Source organism: Equus quagga, chromosome 17 (assembly GCF_021613505.1).
Source record: "Equus quagga isolate Etosha38 chromosome 17, UCLA_HA_Equagga_1.0, whole genome shotgun sequence".
Taxonomy (NCBI): domain Eukaryota; kingdom Metazoa; phylum Chordata; class Mammalia; order Perissodactyla; family Equidae; genus Equus; species Equus quagga.
Window position 1 is genome coordinate 2,248,408 of NC_060283.1, and position 19,567 is coordinate 2,267,974.

A 19,567-nucleotide genomic window follows, 5' to 3' on the forward strand; every position below is an offset into this window, starting at 1 on the left:
TCAGTCTAGGGCTCCCCGAGAGCCGGACTGTGCCTCCCCCATCAGTCTAGGGCTCCCCGAGAGTTGGGCTGTGCCTCCCCCATCAGTCTAGGGCTCCCCGAGAGCTGGGCTGTGCCTCCCCCGTCAGTCTACGGCTCTCTGAGAGTTGGGCTGTGCCTCCCCCATCAGTCTAGGGCTCCTCGAGAGCTGGACTGTGCCTCCCCCGTCAGTCTAGGGCTCCCCGAGAGCCGGGCTGTGCCTCCCCCATCAGTCTACAGCTCTCTGAGAGCTGGACTGTGCCTCCCCCGTCAGTCTACAGCTCTCTGAGAGCTGGGCTGTGCCTCCCCCGTCAGTCTAGGGCTCCCTGAGAGCTGAACTGTGCCTCCCCCGTCAGCCTTGGGTCCCTGCGTGCGGGTGACAGCTCTCTCTGCTCTCCCAGCTGGGCCCCCAGGGCCCTCGCCCGTAGGCTCCTTCCCTGGACGGTAGGGTGAGCCCTGCCTTCTGTCCCCCACTGCAGGCCTTCGACGCTGGCCCCGGTGGGCTCCCCGCCTGCTCCCCAGCCCCTGCCTGGTAGGCCCAGGACCTGGCCTGAGAGGCCACGACCGCTACAGCACCCCACCCCGCCCAGAGCTGCTGACTAGGAGAAAATGCAGCAAGACAGGGCTGGAGGAGGGGGTACGATTGGGAAAACAGCCCAGCCCCTCCGCGGGGCCTCCGTGCAGGAGGAAACGAGCCGGCCCACGGCCCGCCAAGTTGGATGCGGCCTCCCTGAGTCACCGGCAGCGAGGAGCTTGGGCGGGGGGCTTGGAGGCCGGGGCCTCGCAGCTGGGGTCAGAGTCGGTCCAAGCAAGGGCCGGGACCACTCGGGGCGGCCAGGGCCTGAGTCAGCGCCCCCGGGAGGCTCACCGGGAGGGGTGGCCGCACATGTCTCTGGCAGGCTCCACTGGCACCCGCGCTTCGACCCTCACCCTGAGAACCCCTCTGTCTCTTGCCCCTGCTCCAGGGCTGGGCTCCTCCTTGGTGTCATCTGCTCTGGGAACCCCGGCTCAGGGCCCGACCACCAGCGTCCTCCTCTGCCCGGGGGTGCAGGACCAGGCAAGCTGGCTGGAGCTGCTTACAGTTTCTCCTGCTCTGGCTGTTCCGGGGACTGGCCATCTCCGTCCTCGTCCTGGGCCCGCAGCTGCCTGTCCCTCTCTCTCCGGCGCCTCTCCCTCGCGGCCTCTTCTTCATCTTCCACGCTCCACTGAGTGGTGAGCCTGGGGGCCACAGAGACAGTCACGCCACGGCCCGCATCCTGCCTCTCCCATGCAAGCCGGCCTCGAGGGGGCCATGTGGTGAGAAGGCTGAACCAGCCCCTGCCCTCTCTGTGCCTCAGTTTCCCCATCTTTATAGCCGAGGTCACTTGAGATGGTCATGAAGGTGCCCCTGGGTATGGGGTGAAGTCCTGGGGCTGTGTGGGCACCTGGATAGCACGTGCCCCCTGGCAGGAGGCTCCCTGGAGGGGGCTCCCGCGTCCAGACAGGCATGGAGAAAGCCAAGGATGGGATCAGATCCTCCGTTCTCTTCCACCAGTCTGGCTCCCTGGACCTAATCAGAGGCAAGACATAGGCCAGTGCGGCTTTGGCCCCTAGCAGGGAGAAGAGGTCCCTGGATGGGTGGAGAGCTGGCTGTGGCCACGCATCCCACCTGAGTCAAGTGGCTGTAGCTTCGGCCAATCGGGGACTGCCAGGCCGGGCTGGGGTCATGCCAGGAACAGACCCAGCTAGGCAGCCACCTGCCTACCCCAACGACCCCAGCAGCGATGCTACTTCCTGGTCCCTAAGAACACAGCACATTGGGAGAAGGTGACCCAGCAAGAGGGCCGGGGGCCCAGAGAAGAGGCCGCCTCCAGCCTGGCCCTGACCCCACAAATGGGGCGTCCTGCAGGGTCAGCTCACCCAACGCTGCTGCCCACCCTCTCAGAGCACTCTGTGCAGTTTCTCTGGGTTGTTTCAAAGATGGGGAAACTGAGTCCCACCGCATAGCCATGACCAGGAGAGCTTCTTCCCACAGCATGCTGACAGCCATGCTTGCTCCGGGTCCCTCCCTCTGAACTGCACAGGTCTGCCTGGGACGGGGGTCCAGAGCCTGTGCACTCTGGCCCTGGCCCAGCAGATGTCGGACCACTGGTGTCCAGTGGGCACCACAGGCCTCGTCTGGCCGGCATGGCCCTGCCTCCCCCAGTTCCGCCGGAGCCAGAGAGAGAGCCCCCGGTCTCTGCTTCTACGGGGTTCACTGCCCCAAGCCAGGGTCTCAGTTCCTTCCTGCCCGTGTCCGCTGCCTGACCCCGCAGCCCGCTCCTTCTGGGCCTCCGTCCCCTGGCCGGGCTGGGCTGGCCCCGTGGTCTCGGCAGCCCTGCCAGCGCATGATCTAATCTCTCCTAGGCCTCCTCGGAGCCTCTCAGACAAAAGCCAGGCCCCTCCACAGCCCCCGCTGCAGGCCTGCTCCCCCCGCTGCGGCCACATGGAACTCCAGCCACGCAAACCAGACGGCCTGCTCAGACCTCCGCACCCCCAGTCCGCCCACCCCGCTCCTCAGAAGTGCCTTCCACTCCCACCCCCACGGGCCCCAGGGAGCCACTTAATTCCCCACACCTGGCTCCCATCAGGCGGCAGATGAGGCCCAGCCTCCTGCTCCGGGCCGCGGCTGGGGGGCCGCGGGGCCGTGTTTGGTTGGGGAGGTAGAGCTTGGGGTGCTCTCGGGGCTGTACGGACCGGGGGTCTGGGGTCCCTCCCGGCTCGGCACACCAGCAGCCCCTCTAAATGGTGGGTGGGAGCTCAGGGCTGCGTCCTGGGCTGCGGGGTGGAGAGAAGGTGCCCTCTCCTGGGATCCCCCCGCTGCGAGGGGGCCCCTGGAGGGTGAGACTGGCCACTTTGCTGCCCTCGCTCCCGCGTCCAAGCCATACATGCCCACAGACGTGTTTGCCTTGCAGGGTTTAGGGGGTTTTAGCCAACATGTGGTACATGGGGGTGTGCGTGTGCATTCCTGTGTCTAAGTCTGCAAATGCTGGTAAATGTCCACGGTCATGCATGTGCTCACGGGCCTGAACCTCAGACCCCCTCAGACCTGGTCTCAGGAACTCTCACAGGCCGCTCTCAGACAAAGCAGCCACTCCCGCCCCCCAGACCTCTCCTCCAGGTCCCCGAGACCCTTCACCAGCACAACTGGGTGCAGAGGCCACATGGTGTCTGGTCACCCCACACATAGACATGTGCAATCCCCAGGGTCGGCACATATGGTGCCCTGTCCAGGCCATGACAGCCCCACGCAAGCCTGCACTCAGCTCCCGTCCCAGGCCCCACACAGGAACCCACAGCACATAGCCACGTGGCAGGAACACACATGTGCACACATGCTTTCTCTATGAGCCCCACACTCAGGCCCATGTAGGCACACACCCATGTGCCACACGTGGGCCCGACCACCTACACCATGCACACACACGTGTGCACCCACGGATGTCCATGTACACATGCAGACTCAGACGTGGGAATAGCTGAGGGCAAAACACCGACTCCAGTCCCCCCGGGGGGCCCCAGCACACTGTCACGGTCTCCCTTGCCATCACCCCAACAGCCCGGGCTAGAGGCCAAGTGAGTTTTCTGAAAACATCATAGCTGAGGGGCTGGCCCCTCCGCCAGTTGCCCCCTGCCATCCACACGTGGCTCCCTGAGCCCTCACAGTCAGGGAGCTTGGGGGGTAGAGTGGGGGTGCAGGGGCTCCCAGTGTCTCCCCCAGCCCCTATGCCGGGAGAAACCGCCAGCCCCTAGCCCCTGACCCAGGGCCCAAGGACAAGGAGCTGGCTCAGCCCCTTCCCTCCTCGCCTCCTCCCTTCCCGCCTGCCCCGGGATGTGAGTAATGCGGCCCCTCCTGGCCCCCTCCCATGACCTCACCCCCTCGCTGATCCACAGCTGGGCTCCGTTCTGGGAACTGAGAGGGGGGCGGCTCTCCTGGGGTGGGGTGGGGGCCTCTGGCCTGGGAAAGGCGCCCCCCCACCCGGCCGGCGGCCCAGACCCCTTGGCACGCTCAGTGGAGCTGTCAGGACGCTGGCGACGGCCGGGCCCGCCCGTGGCCCCTGGCCCAGCCCGCGTGCAGCTGCAAGGGATTTGGTGTTCCTGCGCAAATGCAATTAGGCTATTTCCTGTGTCTGTTCTGGCTCTGTGCACGGCCCAGGCTCAGCCCGAGGGGCTGCTGAGTGGGGCTTCGCCCTTCCTTCCCCGGGGTCAGGCTCTGCTGCGGGGCCTTGCCCCACCCGGGCGCACAGCGTGCACAGACCCCGTCGAGCCTGCACAGGCTCACGGATCCCTGTTCTGAGTGGGTGGGGGTCCCCGAGTTCAAGGGCTGCCCCTTCTGGCCATGTCCACCCGCTACAGGCCCCCGATTCAAGACGCCAGCCCCTTCCTCTCCTTCCCCCGCAGCCCCCCAGTCCCCACTGAGGGTCCGACGGTGCCAGTCCTGAGCCCAGCCCTGCCAGCTGTCCCATCTCCTTCCTCCCCTGCCCATTTGGCTGGCTCTGGAAGGGGCATCAGGCCTCGGTCCCGCCTCGATTGTGCCCCCTACAGGCGGCTCGTGGCTCTCCCCTCCTGCCTCTTGGTGCCTAAAGATCAGCTCAGAGTCTCAGGGAAAGCTTCGGGCTCCACTAGGGGTGGGGGCCAAAGGGAGGGCAGCCGGGCCGGACCTGGCCTGTCACGGAGGAACTTTTCCTTTAGGCCCACAGACGACGTTCTTGGCCACAAGTCTTCCGGACCCTACTGATGGGAGCTGGCCTGGGAAGCTGGGCCTGGTCACCCCACCAGGAGCTGGGGCACCCGTCTCCCTGCAGACCACCAAGGTCTGCAGCCCCCTCCCGTGGCTAGCATCCGCAGGGGCTTATATGCCATTGAGCGGGATGGACACTTGCAGAGTGACCGGCCCCTCAAGTGACCACAGAGCCCGTGAGTGAAAGGACAGAGTGTGGAGGGAAGTGAACCCGCCAAGAGGCCTCTTCAGCGTGGCGTCCAGGGGTGGTGGGACATCAGTGCCTCCGATCATCGTGGTCAGAGGGCAGCTCCCAAGGCCGAGGTTGGGGCCCTGTTGGGGAGCTCAGGAGAGGAGAGCAATGGCTGGGCACCACCCACGCCCCACCACTCAGGGGGTGCCTCTCCCTGGTGGGGCAAAGCAGGCCGAGGGGAGGGGCTTGCGGCGTGGCATTGCCAGGGCACCGGCTGGCACTCCTCCTTGCAGAGAGGCAGCTGGGGTGAGCCAGGAGCACACACAGCCCATGTGAGCCGGCGGGTGGCAGTGGGGTGGCTGCTGCAGGCAGGGGTGTGGGCACAGGAACTATGGCTTCAGAGAACTGGCCCCCCCACCGCCTTGGCACTGGTCCCACTCACCTTCCCGGCCCAGCCCTCCTTCCAGCAGCACCTTTCTGGGTGTGTCCGTGCCCTGCTGGGCGTGGGGGGGAGGTGACCCATTTCCAGTGGGCCAGGCAGACAAGCCCCATTGCCCAGGGAAGCCCAGGAGGCAACTTTGGTCTGAAAGATGAGCAGGGGTTTGTGGGCCCGGGAGAGGGTGAGGCAAGAGCGAGGACCGCTCGGCATGGCTGAGGCCAGGAGGGCGTGGCTGTGGGTAGGTCACAGCGGGTCCCTGCAGCCCCTCATGGGCTGCCCTGGCAGATCCCAAGCCAGCACAGGCACCGTCAGGTTAGCAATCTGGAAGGAGGCCCAGTTGGGACGAGAAGGGGAAGACACAGGGGGATTAGGAAGGAGAAGGGACAAGCCCGGATGGTGCAGCAGACAAAGGGTTGGCAGCCTCCAGATCTCCCTGGGTGTCAGTCCTGCACCCCAAGAGGGGAGATGTAGGGACCCCAGGAGGAGGCACCCAGTTAAGTGTGGCGTGGGGAGTGCCTGGGGACCCCCGGGTAGACGGTCAGTAGGAAGAGACTGCAAGTGCAAAGGGGCTCAGGCTAACCTGGGGAGAGCCCTGGGGATGAGCAAGCCCTAAGGAGTCCGGGGGCAGCACCGGAGAGGGCGCCACAGCTGGGGCATCAGACACCCTAGGTGACCCGGCACAGGGTGTGGTCTGGGGCTGAGCATGAGAGCTTGGGAAAGGCCGGGGGCGCCAAGACCCTCAGGGCTCCAGACCCAGGCCTCCTCTGTCTCCTTCCATCCCTCCAACATGGGGCCTCTCTCCTCCCCAAGGGCTCCTCCAGGGCCTGGTCTGCAGGGGTGCACGGGGCTCAGAGCTGAGGCCCAGCCTCGGCGGGCTCCTGGACAACAGCCTGGACCGTCACCCCACCACTGGAGGCTCAGTGTCCCTATGGGACAACGAGTGAGCTGACCCGTGCCGAGCGCTCAGCTCTGCCCTGCATGCAGGAGTGCCAGCCTTCCTGACCCCTCCATCGCTGTCACTCCCAGAGGGGCCGCACTAACGGGGCAGGACCCAGGGGCCTGGGGCCTTAGGTCTCGGGAAGATCCCCGATGTGGAGCAGCTAAGCTGGGCTGTGGGGGCTATGGAAGGTTCTGACCAGGGAGGAGAGCGCAGGGTGGGGGCAGTTTGAGGCAGGCGTTGGGGGATGGCGCCTATTGTCATCCTCGGGGTGACCGGATGAGGCCCGCAGCTGCAGGGCCTGGGATGGAAGGGAGGGCTGAGTGGGGGGGGACTACAGAGCCAGTGTCAGCCTGGCGGTCAGTCACCCCAGGCGGAGGGAGCTGCCTGAGGAGGGGCCCAAAGGGAGGCCGAAAGGGCAAGAGAAGCCTGGGAAGCATCCCAGCCCCTCCAGGGAGAAGGGAGGCTGGGACCGGGGCGGGCCTGGGGCTTTGGTCTCTGACCCCCTTCCCAGGGTGAGACCGTAGGCCCAGCCTCAAGCTCCCCGGTGCTGCCCCACTCAGCAGGGTGAGAACCGAGACCCCCGCAGGCAGGCCCAGCTCCCGCTCCCCACCAGCTGGCACTGCTGGTAGACCTGTGCCCCCAGGAAGGAGGCCGAAGCAGCACCAGGGCAGGCCTGGCACACACCCTGCCACATGTACCTCCCTCTTGGCCCTGGTGGGCAGGTCATATCTGGGAAGCCCCCCTGGAGGAGGGGACATCTGTCTGCAAAGTTGTCTTCCTCCACATCTACGGAGAGGATGGCAACCTAAAGGGCACAGGCTGGGGGTGCAGGCTGGCCCCAAGGGGTGGGGAGAGAGGGAGTCCTCAAGGGGCCAGGCCTCCAGGGCATCCTTCCCGGTGCCCCGGGAGACAAAGGCACAGCCACAGGCTCCTGGAGCCCAGAGCTGGAAGGAGAGAGGCTAGCCCTATGTGCCACATGCCCATGGCCTGAGGCCAAGGCATTGTGGTTGTGGCCCCCAGAGAGGACGGCAGGGGTGCCCTGCCCCACCCAGGCCTCCAGCTCGCTCCCAGCCCCCAGGGAGGAGGAATGCCCTGTGACCTGGGCAGGCAGCCTTGCCTCTCTCAGCCCTGCCTCAGGGAAAGTCAGAGCAGCCTGTCCACAGGGGCCATTTACACCAGCAGTGACATTAGCCCAGAGCCCCGAGTCCCCAGCCTTCTGCCCAGGCGTCGCCCCCTTCGCGGGGCCCAGGTGGGGCCTCAGTTATCACAGTGTGGTCTCTGCAGGGCCCCAGCCGGGCCTCTCAGCCCCATGCCACCTCGTCTTCCCACAGTGGGGCAGCATCTGGGGCCTCTCATCTGGGAGGACTCCTAGCTGCCTGACCCAGAACCCCCAAAACAACGAACCGCCCCTTTGCATGTCTTTCCCGGCTGGCCCCAGGAGCAGACCAGGGAGAGGCGGCCTCTGTCCTGGCCCCCCAGTTACCAGGGACCTCTCAGGCCAAGTCTTGGCCCTCGTTCCATCCCCACTGGCCCCCGGTAGTCACTTCCACCAGCTCCAGACCCCACCCAGCCTAGGACAGCCCCACCGCCAGCCTTGAGGTGCCACTCAGTTCTCATCCCACTCAATGGGGCAGTCACCCCACCTTACAGATGAGGAGTGTGGCTGGGAGGTGACAAGTGCTGGGCCTGAGGTCTCCCAATGGGAAGGAGAGGCAGGGAGCCCTCAGCCACCCCTGCCACCGTCCCCAGCCTCCCTCCCTGGGCTGGTCTCCTCAGTGACACCCCGACGTCAGCCACCTGCTCCATAACCTCTGAGGCAATCCAGGTTTGAGTTCCACATCTCCCTCACAGCCGGCCTGTCCTCTATCGTCACAATTCCTCCAAACCCGTAGCCTCCCCGAGTCTTCCCCCTCCCTCCTCTGCCCTCTCTGTCTCCCCCTACCCTCTCCCTCCCTTCCCTCTCTGGCACTTTATTTTGCCAGGTGCTAGGGACCCAAAGATGGGTGCGATTTCTTCCCTGCCCTTATAGATCTAAGAGGCTGCCAAGAGAACCAGCGCCAACCCCGTGGGGTGGTTTGGGGGCCACAGAGAAGGCCCCGATTCCAAGCTTTGTTTTGGGGGGGACTGGCTCATAGGATGTCCCTACAGGGTAGGGGTGAGGGGTAGAGACCCGTCAAGGAAGGAAGGGGCAGCACACGGACGTGCGGGCATCTAGGAGGCGTTCTGGGGGGACTGCGACCAAGGGGACGGGGCAGGGCAGGGCAAAGCAGACAGAGCGGGGCCCTCACCACAGCCCTGCCTTTCTCCTTCCAGCCTCCCGGAGCCCCCCTGTGAAGCCCATCCCCTCCTGGGTGACCCACAGACCCAGTGGGCGAACCCTCGTGTCCTGACTCTCTCACCTTGGGGGAGAGCGGGGGTGCATCTGCTGCTATCGGTTCCCTACCCCCCACAACCTGCTCCAGACCCACCCAGTCCCAAACCTGCCCCCTAGCAGGAGCTGCTCCCCTGGGCCCCTGGCGCTGCTGCCCGCTGCCTGCACCTGTGAACGGCCCACGTAGGATGAGCAAGACCCCGTTCCCGGCTCTGGGGTGGGAAGGTCGCTCCCGGATAGGCCTGCCCCCATTGCAGCACCCGGCCTCGGGATCCTGCGAAAACCTTCACCCCAGACCTGGACACGACGGCTCCCTCGGGACCCACACAGCTCCTGGGGGACCAGGCTCTGAATGCCAGCTGGGGCGACCACAGCCCAGGCCTGCCCATCACTCCACCTTGCCCCTAAGGTGTCCAGGTCGATTGGAGGGACCCTCATTGTTCACCCAAACAGCCCGATGGCAAGGGAGCTGTGACAGGAGTGGCAGCCACTCAGGTGCCTCTGGCCTGAGGGCATCCGCGACTCCTAAACCTTCCTTATGGGGCTTCGCCCACTCACAGATCTCCTTTTACAGCTTGGCTCCACAGACCCCCGAGCCTGGGGTCCTTGAAGACCCTGCCAAGACTGGAAAGTGGACACGTGGGCCCAGAGCCCCTCTATCCCAGGCTTCCCCTCGGTCTGGAGAGGCTGGGTCAAGGACCGTCCACCTCGGCCCCAGAGTAGGGTCCAGAACCGAGCTTGACATCCCACTGGCTAGCCCGTCACCTCCCTCTGGCTGGGCGTCCTACCTCTTGTGATGTGCTCCGTGGTCAGCCTCCTCGCCCTGGCACCATGGCTCTTCTACACCTCTGCCCCCATCTGCTCTGACCAGCCTGCCCTTTCAGGCACGGGGTCAGGAGTCAAGGCCTCACCCTCCTCTGGGTTCATCCTGCCTGTTGGAGCTGGCACAACTGTGGCTGGCGCTGGCCCTCTGCCCTGTGCACTGCACACGCGGGTCTTTCCGTTCTCCTCCGAGTCACTGACCACAGCGCTGCAGGAACCTGGCCCGAGTGCCGTGGCAGCCCGGGAGACCGCCCCTCGGCTCTCAGCATCCTCTGCCGCAGCCAGCGCCCCTGCCCACTGCTACGCCTACACGCTGCTCCGCTCCAGGCCGACCTCCCGGAAACCGGACAAGCGGGCTGACCACACGGCGCCCGACTGCCTGGCAGCCCCGCTGCGTCTCTGAGTCCAGCCCAGTCTCCTCTCAGCGCTGGACGGCCCTCCGGGAGAGCCGGGCGCTCCCGAGCGGGCTGAGACTGCCTGGCACAGCTCTCAGAGCGCTCCGGAGGCCAGCTCTGGCACGTTCCGTGACACGCGACTAGGGGCTGGCACCGGCTGAAGCCTCTGCCATCCCCTTCCCCTTTCTTCCTGCCCGGTGTAGCCAGCTCCACCTCACACCCTGAAGGCCCCACGTACGCTCTGCGCCCCGGGATTGCCGAAATGACTCTGGTCCTGTCGAGTCCTGGGGTCTGCACGTCGTTCCAGACTTGGCTGCCCACCTGGGCGGGAGCCGCAGCCTGGCACCCGACCACCTGTCCGTCCGCTCCCGGCTCTGGCCCCCAAGCGCACACGCAGCCAGACCCTCTGTCTGACGCCTCAGGCGGTTTCTGCCGCCCGGGCTCTGCATGCCCTTCTTGGCCCCCAGCCCCTTCTCTGAGGGCTCCTTGACCCCCAACCCCTCAGGACTGATCATTCCAGGAGGCGCTGGGGGGCACAGCAGAACAGAAGGAGCCGGTCTGTGCCACTGGACTGGCCCTAATTCAGCCTCCGTTGTGCCACCCCCTGGCTGTGGGTCCTCTGCAGACCCCTGCTGCTGGCGCCCAGAGCAGTGGGCAAGACCCCAAGCCTCCCTGGGCCTCAGCTTCCTTATCCACACAGACCGGGACGGGGCAGCCTCAGTGGGCCCGCAAAACTCATGTGAACGTCTGGGAGTCTCACCAGCTGAGATCAGGCACGACCTGCCCTGGGCCTCTGCCCCTGGGGTCCCAGCCAGGAGCTGGGGGCTCTGCCGGTACAGCCCCCTTTAAAGGGGCAAAGTGACCTGTCCACAGCCAGCACATGGCTCCTCGTGGCCATCCTCTCGTCACCCCATTACAGACGAGGAAACTGAGGCTGAGAGGTGCAGATTCTCACGGGGGCCACCCATAGCCCCCGAGGGCGGGTGTGGAGACCAGGCATGGCGGGAGCCCATTCAGGGGTCCTGATCCCTCCCCTTGTGGGCTTCTCCCCTTCTCCCTGTTCCCTTCTCCTGTTGCACTTGCTGGGCCTCACCTGGTCTGCCCTGCTCCCCTCTCCTTTGCCTGCCTGCCCCATCCTGTCTGCCCGGAGGGTCAGGAGTAGACGTTGGATGCTGCTGCAATGTCCCCCGGATTCGGTACCGCACCCAGGCCCTCGGGCGTCCTCCCCGTCTGCTGCACGGGGACCTCGGCGGATGGTGAGCATCCTCATCTCCTGCCTCCTCTGTCCCTTCTCTTTTCTGCTTTCACTCTGCCCCTCCTCCGCTGGACCACCGTGCCCGCCGGTCCCCACTCTCCCTCTCTCTGCCTTCGTGAGGGTCCTGCGGCTCTCGCCTTCTCTCCGCTCTCTTTTCCTCACCTCTGTTTTCTCTCTCAGTCCTCCACTCCTTCTCTTTTCTCTCTTTTCTTCTCCTTCCTCCTCCCACCACCTGGTAGGACACATCCTGGGGTCAGGAGAGTCTCACAGCCCACAGGGCCCATGGTTCCCTAGCCCCCAGCCTCAGCTCCACAAGCCTCACCTCAGGCCCGCCTCTGGACCTCTCCTTGCCCGTCCAGCAGCTGTCCCTCACGGCCACACTCTCACCTTTCCAGGTGGGTCAGGGTCTGATCCCACTCAGCGCCCAGGGCTGGGGCCCTGCATCCTTCTCCCTGACGCCCAGGGGCCACCAAGAAATTCTCATGCCCCAGCGCCCACGTGCAGTGGGTGCCGGCCTGGCCCCTGGATACTTGTGTGGGTCGGCCTGTGGCCACCAACCTGTGCTGAGCCGTTCTGAGCCTGGCGAGGTGTTCCTGGGGGCTATACCCCCTCCAGCCATCCCTTGGGGCCCAGGAACCCCGGGGTGCTCTCTCAGGGCTCTGGCAGGGGCGTGGGGGTTGAGCCCCCAGGTGCCCGGTGCACCCCAGCCGTGGCTTGCTTGCCGCTCTGTCCTGCTCTGGTTCTCGGGCTGGGGCTGGAGCCCGGCCTGAACCTCAGCGCTCTGGGCTCCGGCCCTGACACCCTGCCCAGGGGGCTGGGCCACTCGGTCCCTGTACCCCCTGCTGCCGGCTCTCCCAGGCTCCTGGGGCAGCACCGGCTCTGGCCGACAGACCACCTGGTCCCGCACTGGCGCCACCCACCAGGCATGGGTGCTGCCAGGGCTTGGGTCACCCCACCCACCGGATCTGGGCCTTGGGTGGGCCCGAGGCAGCCACGCCCCTTTGGACACTGTGGTTTGGAGGCTTGGCTTCCGCCACCCCCCCCAGGCCAGCCCAGCAGGCTGCCGGTCCCATCCCTTGCCCTGCTGGTCACCCCAGGGTCCCCAGAGGCCTCCTGGGCCTGGCTGCCCAAGGGTGGGAGAGCCACGGAGAGCGCCATCCTCTCCTCGGAGGGCGTACACCTAGAGTGGCGGCAGAGGGGCTCTCAGCAACCCTCCTCCAGCTTCCAGAGCCTCCCCTGGGGACCGGGAGCCCGAATGCTGACGAGGACCCAGCCAGGGTGACCCGGCCAGCCCCTTTGCTCTGTGCCAGCCTGGGCCTCACCTCACAAAGCCAGGCTCCCAAGGACTGTGGGACCAGGAAAGTGGCCGAGAGTCCAGGTGACCTCTGGAAGTGAGCAGGCCGGGGTCCCCTCGCTGCCCCCTGACTGCCCCTACGCTGGCCTGACCCAGGGTGGGCCTGGGGAGAGCCTGAGTCACCCTAGGCTGGAGGGGCGTGGCGAGTGGCTTCCAGCCACCTGGGCAGGGGCAGAGCAGGGCACACGGGCACTGCAGGGTGGGCTGTCAGCCCTGGGGTCTGGCCCTGCAGCCTGGAGCCTCGTGCTGGGCCTAGACAGACGGGGAGATACAGGCGTCCAGGTGGCCACACAGGCCCTGGATAAACCAGATTGAGACGTGGAGGAAGATGGGCAGGGCACGGATGACTTCCCAGCTGGCCCATAGGGTCATTTTTAATCCGCTTAAACTGGATTCAATTTACACCACGGCCACTGCTGGCACCCAGCATGCCTCTCTGGAGCTTGTCACAGAGAGGGGTCATGCCCTGCCCCTGACGTCCCCCTTCCCTCCTCGCCCAGGCGTCTGCAGTGAAGGTTTGGGGTGAAGTGGCAGGCTCCCCACTCCCAAGGTGACCTGGGACAAGGCATCACCTCTCTGAGCCTGGTTTTCTGTGTGTCAAACGGGGACAGGGGGCCTGTCTGCCGGGGTCGGGGGGGCCACGAGAAGTTCGATCTGTTAGATGCTGGAGAGACGCTGACAACCGCGAGGGTGGCAGGAATGTCAACCGCCTGGCAGGGCCTCACGTGTCCCTTGGGTGCGTACTGCCCAGCGCATCACTGGGTCAGGGGCCTGGAGGGTGTGTGGGCTGGTGCCTGTCTGTGAGCATCACCACGTGCGGTTCTGTCGATCCACTCACGGTGGCTGGACAGCCACGCTTCTGTTATTCCTCGCGAAGGACTCTCCCCTGCACCCCGTGGCCCCCTCCTACCGTGGACATTTTCGGGGAGTTCAAGGGACACTTCCTTCTGCGCCTGCCCCACTGGCCAGCCACCCGTAGGCCCACCTGACCCCAGCTCAGTTTCTTGGGGGCTCACCCTGAGCCTTCAGCCAAGCTGAAGCTGCACCCTCCATGCTCCATTGGGGACCCCAGCATGCCCCTGCTCCCCAGCCTGGCGCTGGTTTGAGAATGGAACCAAAGCCCCAGCCGGACGGGCGCTTGTGGCTCAGGTCCTCCTGTGACCAGGTTCACGTGTGCCCAGCCAGGCCCTGGGGCTCTGCTGTCATTCCCGGGGGGGCTGGATGGTTCCCCACTTGGGCCTCAGTTTCCCCATTTGTTAAGTGGTGCTAATGAGCCCCAGGGACTGACCCGGGCGCTCCTCCATCCCTGGGCCACAGAGCTCCCCAGTAGGGGACACTGGTGACCCCTGGGAGGACATATCTCAGCCAGGCAGGGACAAATCCCACCTGAGATGCGTGGCCCGGCATGAGGGTCTTCTGGTCAGCCGTGCCAGCTGGGCAGGCCGGGCAGAGCCAGGAAGCGACAGGTGGCACCCAGGAGATGACTCAGGGCGGGGCTGCCTTCTGAGCGGGCAGGGGTGCCGAGAGGGAGCATGCCCAGCAGAGGCCCCCTCGAACCCGGCCGCTGGTCCCGACTCTGGTGGGGCGGCCCTTGGGCCGTGCCAGGGTGAGGCTGGGAGCGGGCCGTCATCCTGTGTCTGCAGGGACCGGGCCAGCCGGAGCTAGAGGGGCTGGGACTGCTCTCAGCTCTGCTCAGATGCTGCTGAGCCCACCTGCACGCCTCCTCTCTCCCAATGTCAGGGCTTGGGTAGACCTGGGGATGCTGAGAGAGGCCTGCCCAGCGGCCCAGGAGCTTGCAGTCTGCCTGGCATGCTCCCTGCCACCACGGAGACGGGCGGTAGGCTCACCAGGCCCGGCAGAGGAGGACAGTCCTCCCCACTCGGGAGAATTCAAGACAGACTGCTTGGAGGAGGCAGCATTTCAACTGGGCCTTAGATACCTGGAAGGGCTTAGGAGGAGGAAGAGCACTGCAGGCGGCTCAGAGGGAGGCAGTGAGTGGCCGTGTCTCAGAGTAGTAGCTCTGAACCTGCCTGTGGCCAAGCTCTGTAGAGCCTCTGGCCCTTTGCCTCTGCTTTCTTCACAACCCTGCGAGGCAGGTACCACCATACCACTACTTCATGGAGGAGGAAACTGAGGCTCAGAAAGGTTAGGGCACTGGCCCGAGGCGTGACGACGCAGGAGCCAGGCTTCCAGCCCCAGAAGATCTGACTCTGAGGCCTGAGCACTCACAACGGTGCCACGGGGCCGCCATGCGGGGCTGGTGCTCTAAGGGCAGTGTGGAAGAGGTGACTGCAAAGTGCAGTTTCATCATCGTAAGGGGTGACTGGATGGTCCCCGAGGGTCGGCGGGACCAGAGGTGAGGCCCGGAAGCCGCTCTTGACTCTGGGCACGTGAGCCAGGCAGGGCGGGGCCTGCGGGGCCAGAGAGGGGTCTTCGAGCAGAGAGTGGCGCTGCCCAAGGCTGACGGTGCCGATGGGAGAGCAGGAGGTGGACGCGCTGCCAGGTGCAGGGAGGAGACCCAGCCCGCGGGCACGCACCCACGCGGGTGTGCACACAGCGCGGCAGGCCTGGCGCACCCCTCATCCTGCCACGGCGCAGGGGCTGTGGGGCCACCGGGGCTGGGCCGGCCTCCTGCGAAAGGCTCGGGGAGCCTCACGCCCAGGGCCGGCCTGGCGGAGCCGCGCCAGCCCTGGCTCAGCGGGTGCCAGGCGTCTGTGGGTGGCGCTGGCACGGGCACCCCGCCCTGGCCTCCGTGCCCAGCCTGGGCCGGGAGGGACCTACCTCAGGAGGTTCTCCAGGCCCTGTCTGCTAGCATCCCTCCTCAGGAGCGCCGAGCTGCTCATGCTGCTGGCGGCCGCCCGCCTGGCCAGCGACCTGGCCTGACCCCAGCCCTGGGGACGCTGCTGCTCGCGCTTCAAAGGCTCCTGTCCCGCCGGCCCTGTCTGCTGCCCTCCTCCTGCTCCTCCTCCTGTAACTTGGACCCCCCGCTCCCCCCTCTCTCTTTCTTTCCTTTTCTTTCTTTTTTTCCCCTCCCTTCCTCTCCTCCGCCCTCTGTCCTGTCTCTCTACCTCCGAGCTGTCTCTCCCTCTGTCTGGCGTCTGGTCTCTCTCTGGCCCTGACACCCCCTCCCCTGTCTGTTCTCTCTGTCTGCTTGTCTGTGACCTTCTGTCTGTCCGTCCTGGCCCCTCTGGCCTCGGGGGTCTCCCTGGCTGCCTCCCCTCTGGGCGCCTAGGTGCCCTCTGGCCTGTCTCTGAGCCTTGCGGCCCCTGTGGGTCTCTCGTTGGACGCTTAGCAGCTGCTTCCCTTTTGTTCCCCCCCGCCCCTACTCCGCCCCCGTGGTCTCCCCCCCCCCCCCCCCCCCCCCTTCTGAGACTAGTAAAAATGTCAGAGAGAAAACCCTCCCAGCCTAGCAGCCTGGGGGCTTAGCAGGACCTGGAGGCCTGTGATGGGCAGCATGTTGCTGCCTCGCTCCTCTCTCGCCTCCCCCCAACCCAGGCGGTGGCTGCTCCCTGCCTCCCTCACTCTCCTTCATCTCACCTCCCCCCACTCTCAGGGGGCCTGGTGCCCCAAACCTGCCTCTCCATCCCTGGGCCTTGCCCCCTCGGCCTGGCCTGGCCGGCCGTTCTCTGGCCCTCTTTCGCTCTCCTGTGTCTGTCTTTGGATTCTCTCTCCCCCCTGCCCTGCCCCATCCTGGGCCCTCTGGTCCTTCCTGTGTGGGCCTGGTCTGCCTCACCTGCCTCGCTGGTCCCACACTCAGCCCCTCTCTCCTCTCTCTTCCCTCTGCTGTCTCTCTCAGTCCCTATCTCTGTCTCCCTCCCTCCTTCCTCCCCCTCCTTTTCTCTCCCCTCCCTTCCTCCCCTCCCTTCCTCCTCTCCCCCTCCCTCCTGGTTCTCCATTTTCCTTTGTTCATTCCCAGTCCTCTGCTCCTGTTATCACCTCAAGGGGGAGGCCGGGGCACCCCAGGAGCCTTCTCTGCTCCCCAAATGGGGAAGCTGCTGCCGCATCCCCAGCCCCCCATTAAACTGTACTGGAAGGTCAGAGTGGGGAGACCCCAGAGAGGCAGAGACGAACACAGCCTCTGCCGTTTGGCATCCCGGAGCCATGCTCCCAAGAAGTGACCGGTGGGCACAAGGTCAGCACAGTGCCCTAGCCAGCTGGGCCCCTTGCCCCTGTCTTCTGGCCAAGGCCCGAGGAAAAGCAGCCCAGCCCTTTGTTTCTCTGGTTGGGCTCAGTCCCCATGACTCACTTGAGAACACTCGTGGCTAGTGACTGGGCGAGGGGAGGGCCGGGCCTCACATTCACGGCGAGTCGCGGAGGGCCAGCTCCGTGCCAGTGGTCTTACATCCAGTGGGTCTCCCAGCTCACCAACGCTCACGACCGCCCCGAGAGGCAGACGCCACATCCGCATGTCCCAGACGGGGAAACTGAGATCCGAGATCACAGAGCTGGGGCCTGGCAGAGCCAGAAGCACAAGCCTCATCTGCCAACTGCTGGCCCCCCCCAGCCCTGGCCTGGAGAGGCCGTGTGCCTGTGAGCTGCGGCCTGTGCTGCTGCCCTCCATCCCCACAGCCACAGAGGAATGGCTTGTCGTGATTCCCAAGCCAGTCTGACTTCTGGCTGGGCCAGGCGCTCAGGGCCGGGAGCACCTGGGGGATGTGTGAGTGGACAAAGGGTGAGGTCAGGATCAGACAGAGGAGGGAACAGACGCACAAATGAATCACTGTGTGAAGACAGCAGGTGTTGAAAGTGTCAGCAACAGTCGGAAAAACTCCATGTGGGCCTGGAGATCTGGTCTGCGGTGACTCAGGTGGTGGCTGGCCAGGGTCAGAAAGTCTGGTTCAGATTCCCCCCTACACACACGTCATCTGGGTCCCATGGCCAGCCCTGCAGGGGGCCCACAGCATCTCCCTTCCCCCAGCACAACCCAGGAGGAGCCAGAGAATGCTGGTGTGCCACAGAGGGAACTGTACCCACTGCCCATCCGCAGCATCCAGCCAGAGCTGTGGGGACCTCAGGACTCTGGTGGAATAAGGAGGAGGAGATGGGGGCCACATGGCTGGACCTCAGGGTGAGCCAGACATTCAGCAGATCACCTAGCGGAAGTAAGCTGGTGCTTCATTTCCATCTCAACCTGCCCATCTCCTTCTTGCCTCTTGCTTTTAGTTCTGGGATCCCAGTCACAGATAGCCAGGAATGAAACGTGCTGAGGCATATTTTGGTTCAAAATAAGGACAAGTATTTCCACAGGGAAGAGGGCTACCTTGGGATGGTGGGAGTTTCCTGTCACTAAGAACTTAGAATTGCATAGTTATCTGTCAGAAATGCTGATGGGTGGGAGGTGGCAAGAATAGATCTTTAAATGCAGTGACCAGGATTCCTAGTTTTACAACTAGGGCATGGCCAAACAGGGACAATAGGGCAGAGTATTTGACGTCAACTCTACCATTATTTGTCCATCCACTCATGTATCCATCCATCCATCCATCCATCCATCCGTCCGTCCATTCACCCATCCATTATCCACCCCCATACATCTATCCTCAGATCATCATCCTTCCATCCATCCATCCTCTTTGTATAGCTATCTTTATATAAATATATCTGTATGTCTTTCCATGTATCATTTATCAATCCATCAATTTCTCAATATATCTATTGTTTCAATTATCCATATAAACACAGCATATCCTTCCATTGATCCATTCAAGCATCCATCAATACATATATATCCATGTCCCGCCCCTGCCTTTGCATTTCTTCATGAGCAAGTATCCATCCACCTATCCATCTACCCACCCACTCATCCACCCATCCATCCATCCGTCTATCTAAATGGCTTAATACATACAAAACACTTAGAAGAAACATTCAGCTAGCCATGCATCCATTTGGAATAGAATAACCACTCAATATATGTTAATTACTTTACCTATATACTAACCGTCTATTTGTATATCTATTTGCCCAGTGACCCAACCAGTGAACTATCTGTTTGTTCTTTAATACATCTTTCTATCTCTCCAGATATTCTTCCACCCCTACTTTCATTCATCTCTCCAAATATTTTAGTATTTATCCATCCCATTCACAGATCCATTCATATATCTGTCTGTCCATCCACCCATATGTCCACCCATCTTCCCCTCATGCATCCAGTTGTGCCTAAATACATGTTTGTCCTTCCACATACATATTTACCATCATTTTGCCCATTAAGCCATCCAAATGAGTAAATACTTAAAATAATTGCTGGAACATAGTAAACCTTCAATAAATATTAGTTACTATTATTTTCATCCATCCATTTAGTCATCCATCTCTCATCCGACCAACGGTTCGTTCATTCATCTCTCCATTTATCTTCATATATTCATCCATCTAGTCACGTATTTTTCAACAAATTTATTGAACAGTTACTGTATTAACTTTTTAGGTGCTGGGGATTCAGCATTTACAAAGTCCCTGCTCTCAAAAGGATGACATTTAAGTGGGAGCAAAAAAACCCCAAGTAAATATATACTGTAATAAATCAGATGATGGTAAATGCTATACAAAATATAATTCAGGGTAAGAGGACATAGAGTTCTGGAGGAGATTGATGTTTTATATATGATAGTTAAAGAAAACCTCAAAAGAAGGAATAAGGCTTTCCTCGTTTGCAAAGTCTCTTGAGAAAAATGACAGCTATATACATCAGTGGGAGAAAGTGTCCTGGGAAGAGAGAACAGTGAATGCATAATTCCTGATTTAGGTGTGCTGTTCACCAAGATATCTCTTCAATAGTTCATCCAGCATCAAGCCTTACGTCTATTTACTCACTATCTATCTAAGCTTGCATTCATCTGTCTCTTTCTATATTTGCTTACCTTACCTGTTCATCTAAATTTCTATCCACATCCATCCATACGTCTACCTGTCTTGAGAACCTTCTATTTATCTGTCCAGTTATTTATCCATCCATCTACCCATCCACCCTTTCATCCATACTTTTACTCCATGTGTCCATCTACCCACACATCCATCTATCCACCTACCCATCCATC

At 62.9% G+C, this 19,567-nt stretch overlaps 1 protein-coding gene across 5 annotated transcripts in view; it reads right to left on the bottom strand.

The window, feature by feature from the left end:
* The window catches only part of LSP1 (lymphocyte specific protein 1), a 42,642-nt gene that overhangs the window by 10,398 nt on the left and 12,677 nt on the right, over positions 1–19,567 (bottom strand). Inside the window, exons 1-3 of one of the 5 annotated variants that reach the window (XM_046643811.1) lie at positions 1,997–2,494; positions 1,442–1,566; positions 1,098–1,235 (exon numbers count right to left, since the gene is read on the bottom strand). In XM_046643811.1, coding sequence (XP_046499767.1) covers positions 1,098–1,235; positions 1,442–1,566; positions 1,997–2,185 — 452 coding nt within the window. In that variant the 5' untranslated portion in view covers positions 2,186–2,494. Of the gene's footprint in view, positions 1–1,097; positions 1,236–1,441; positions 1,567–1,996; positions 2,495–5,390; positions 5,516–15,305; positions 15,514–19,567 lie in introns of those variants that run through there. The other 4 variants (XM_046643810.1, XM_046643814.1, XM_046643812.1 and 1 more) reach the window with 4 other exon arrangements.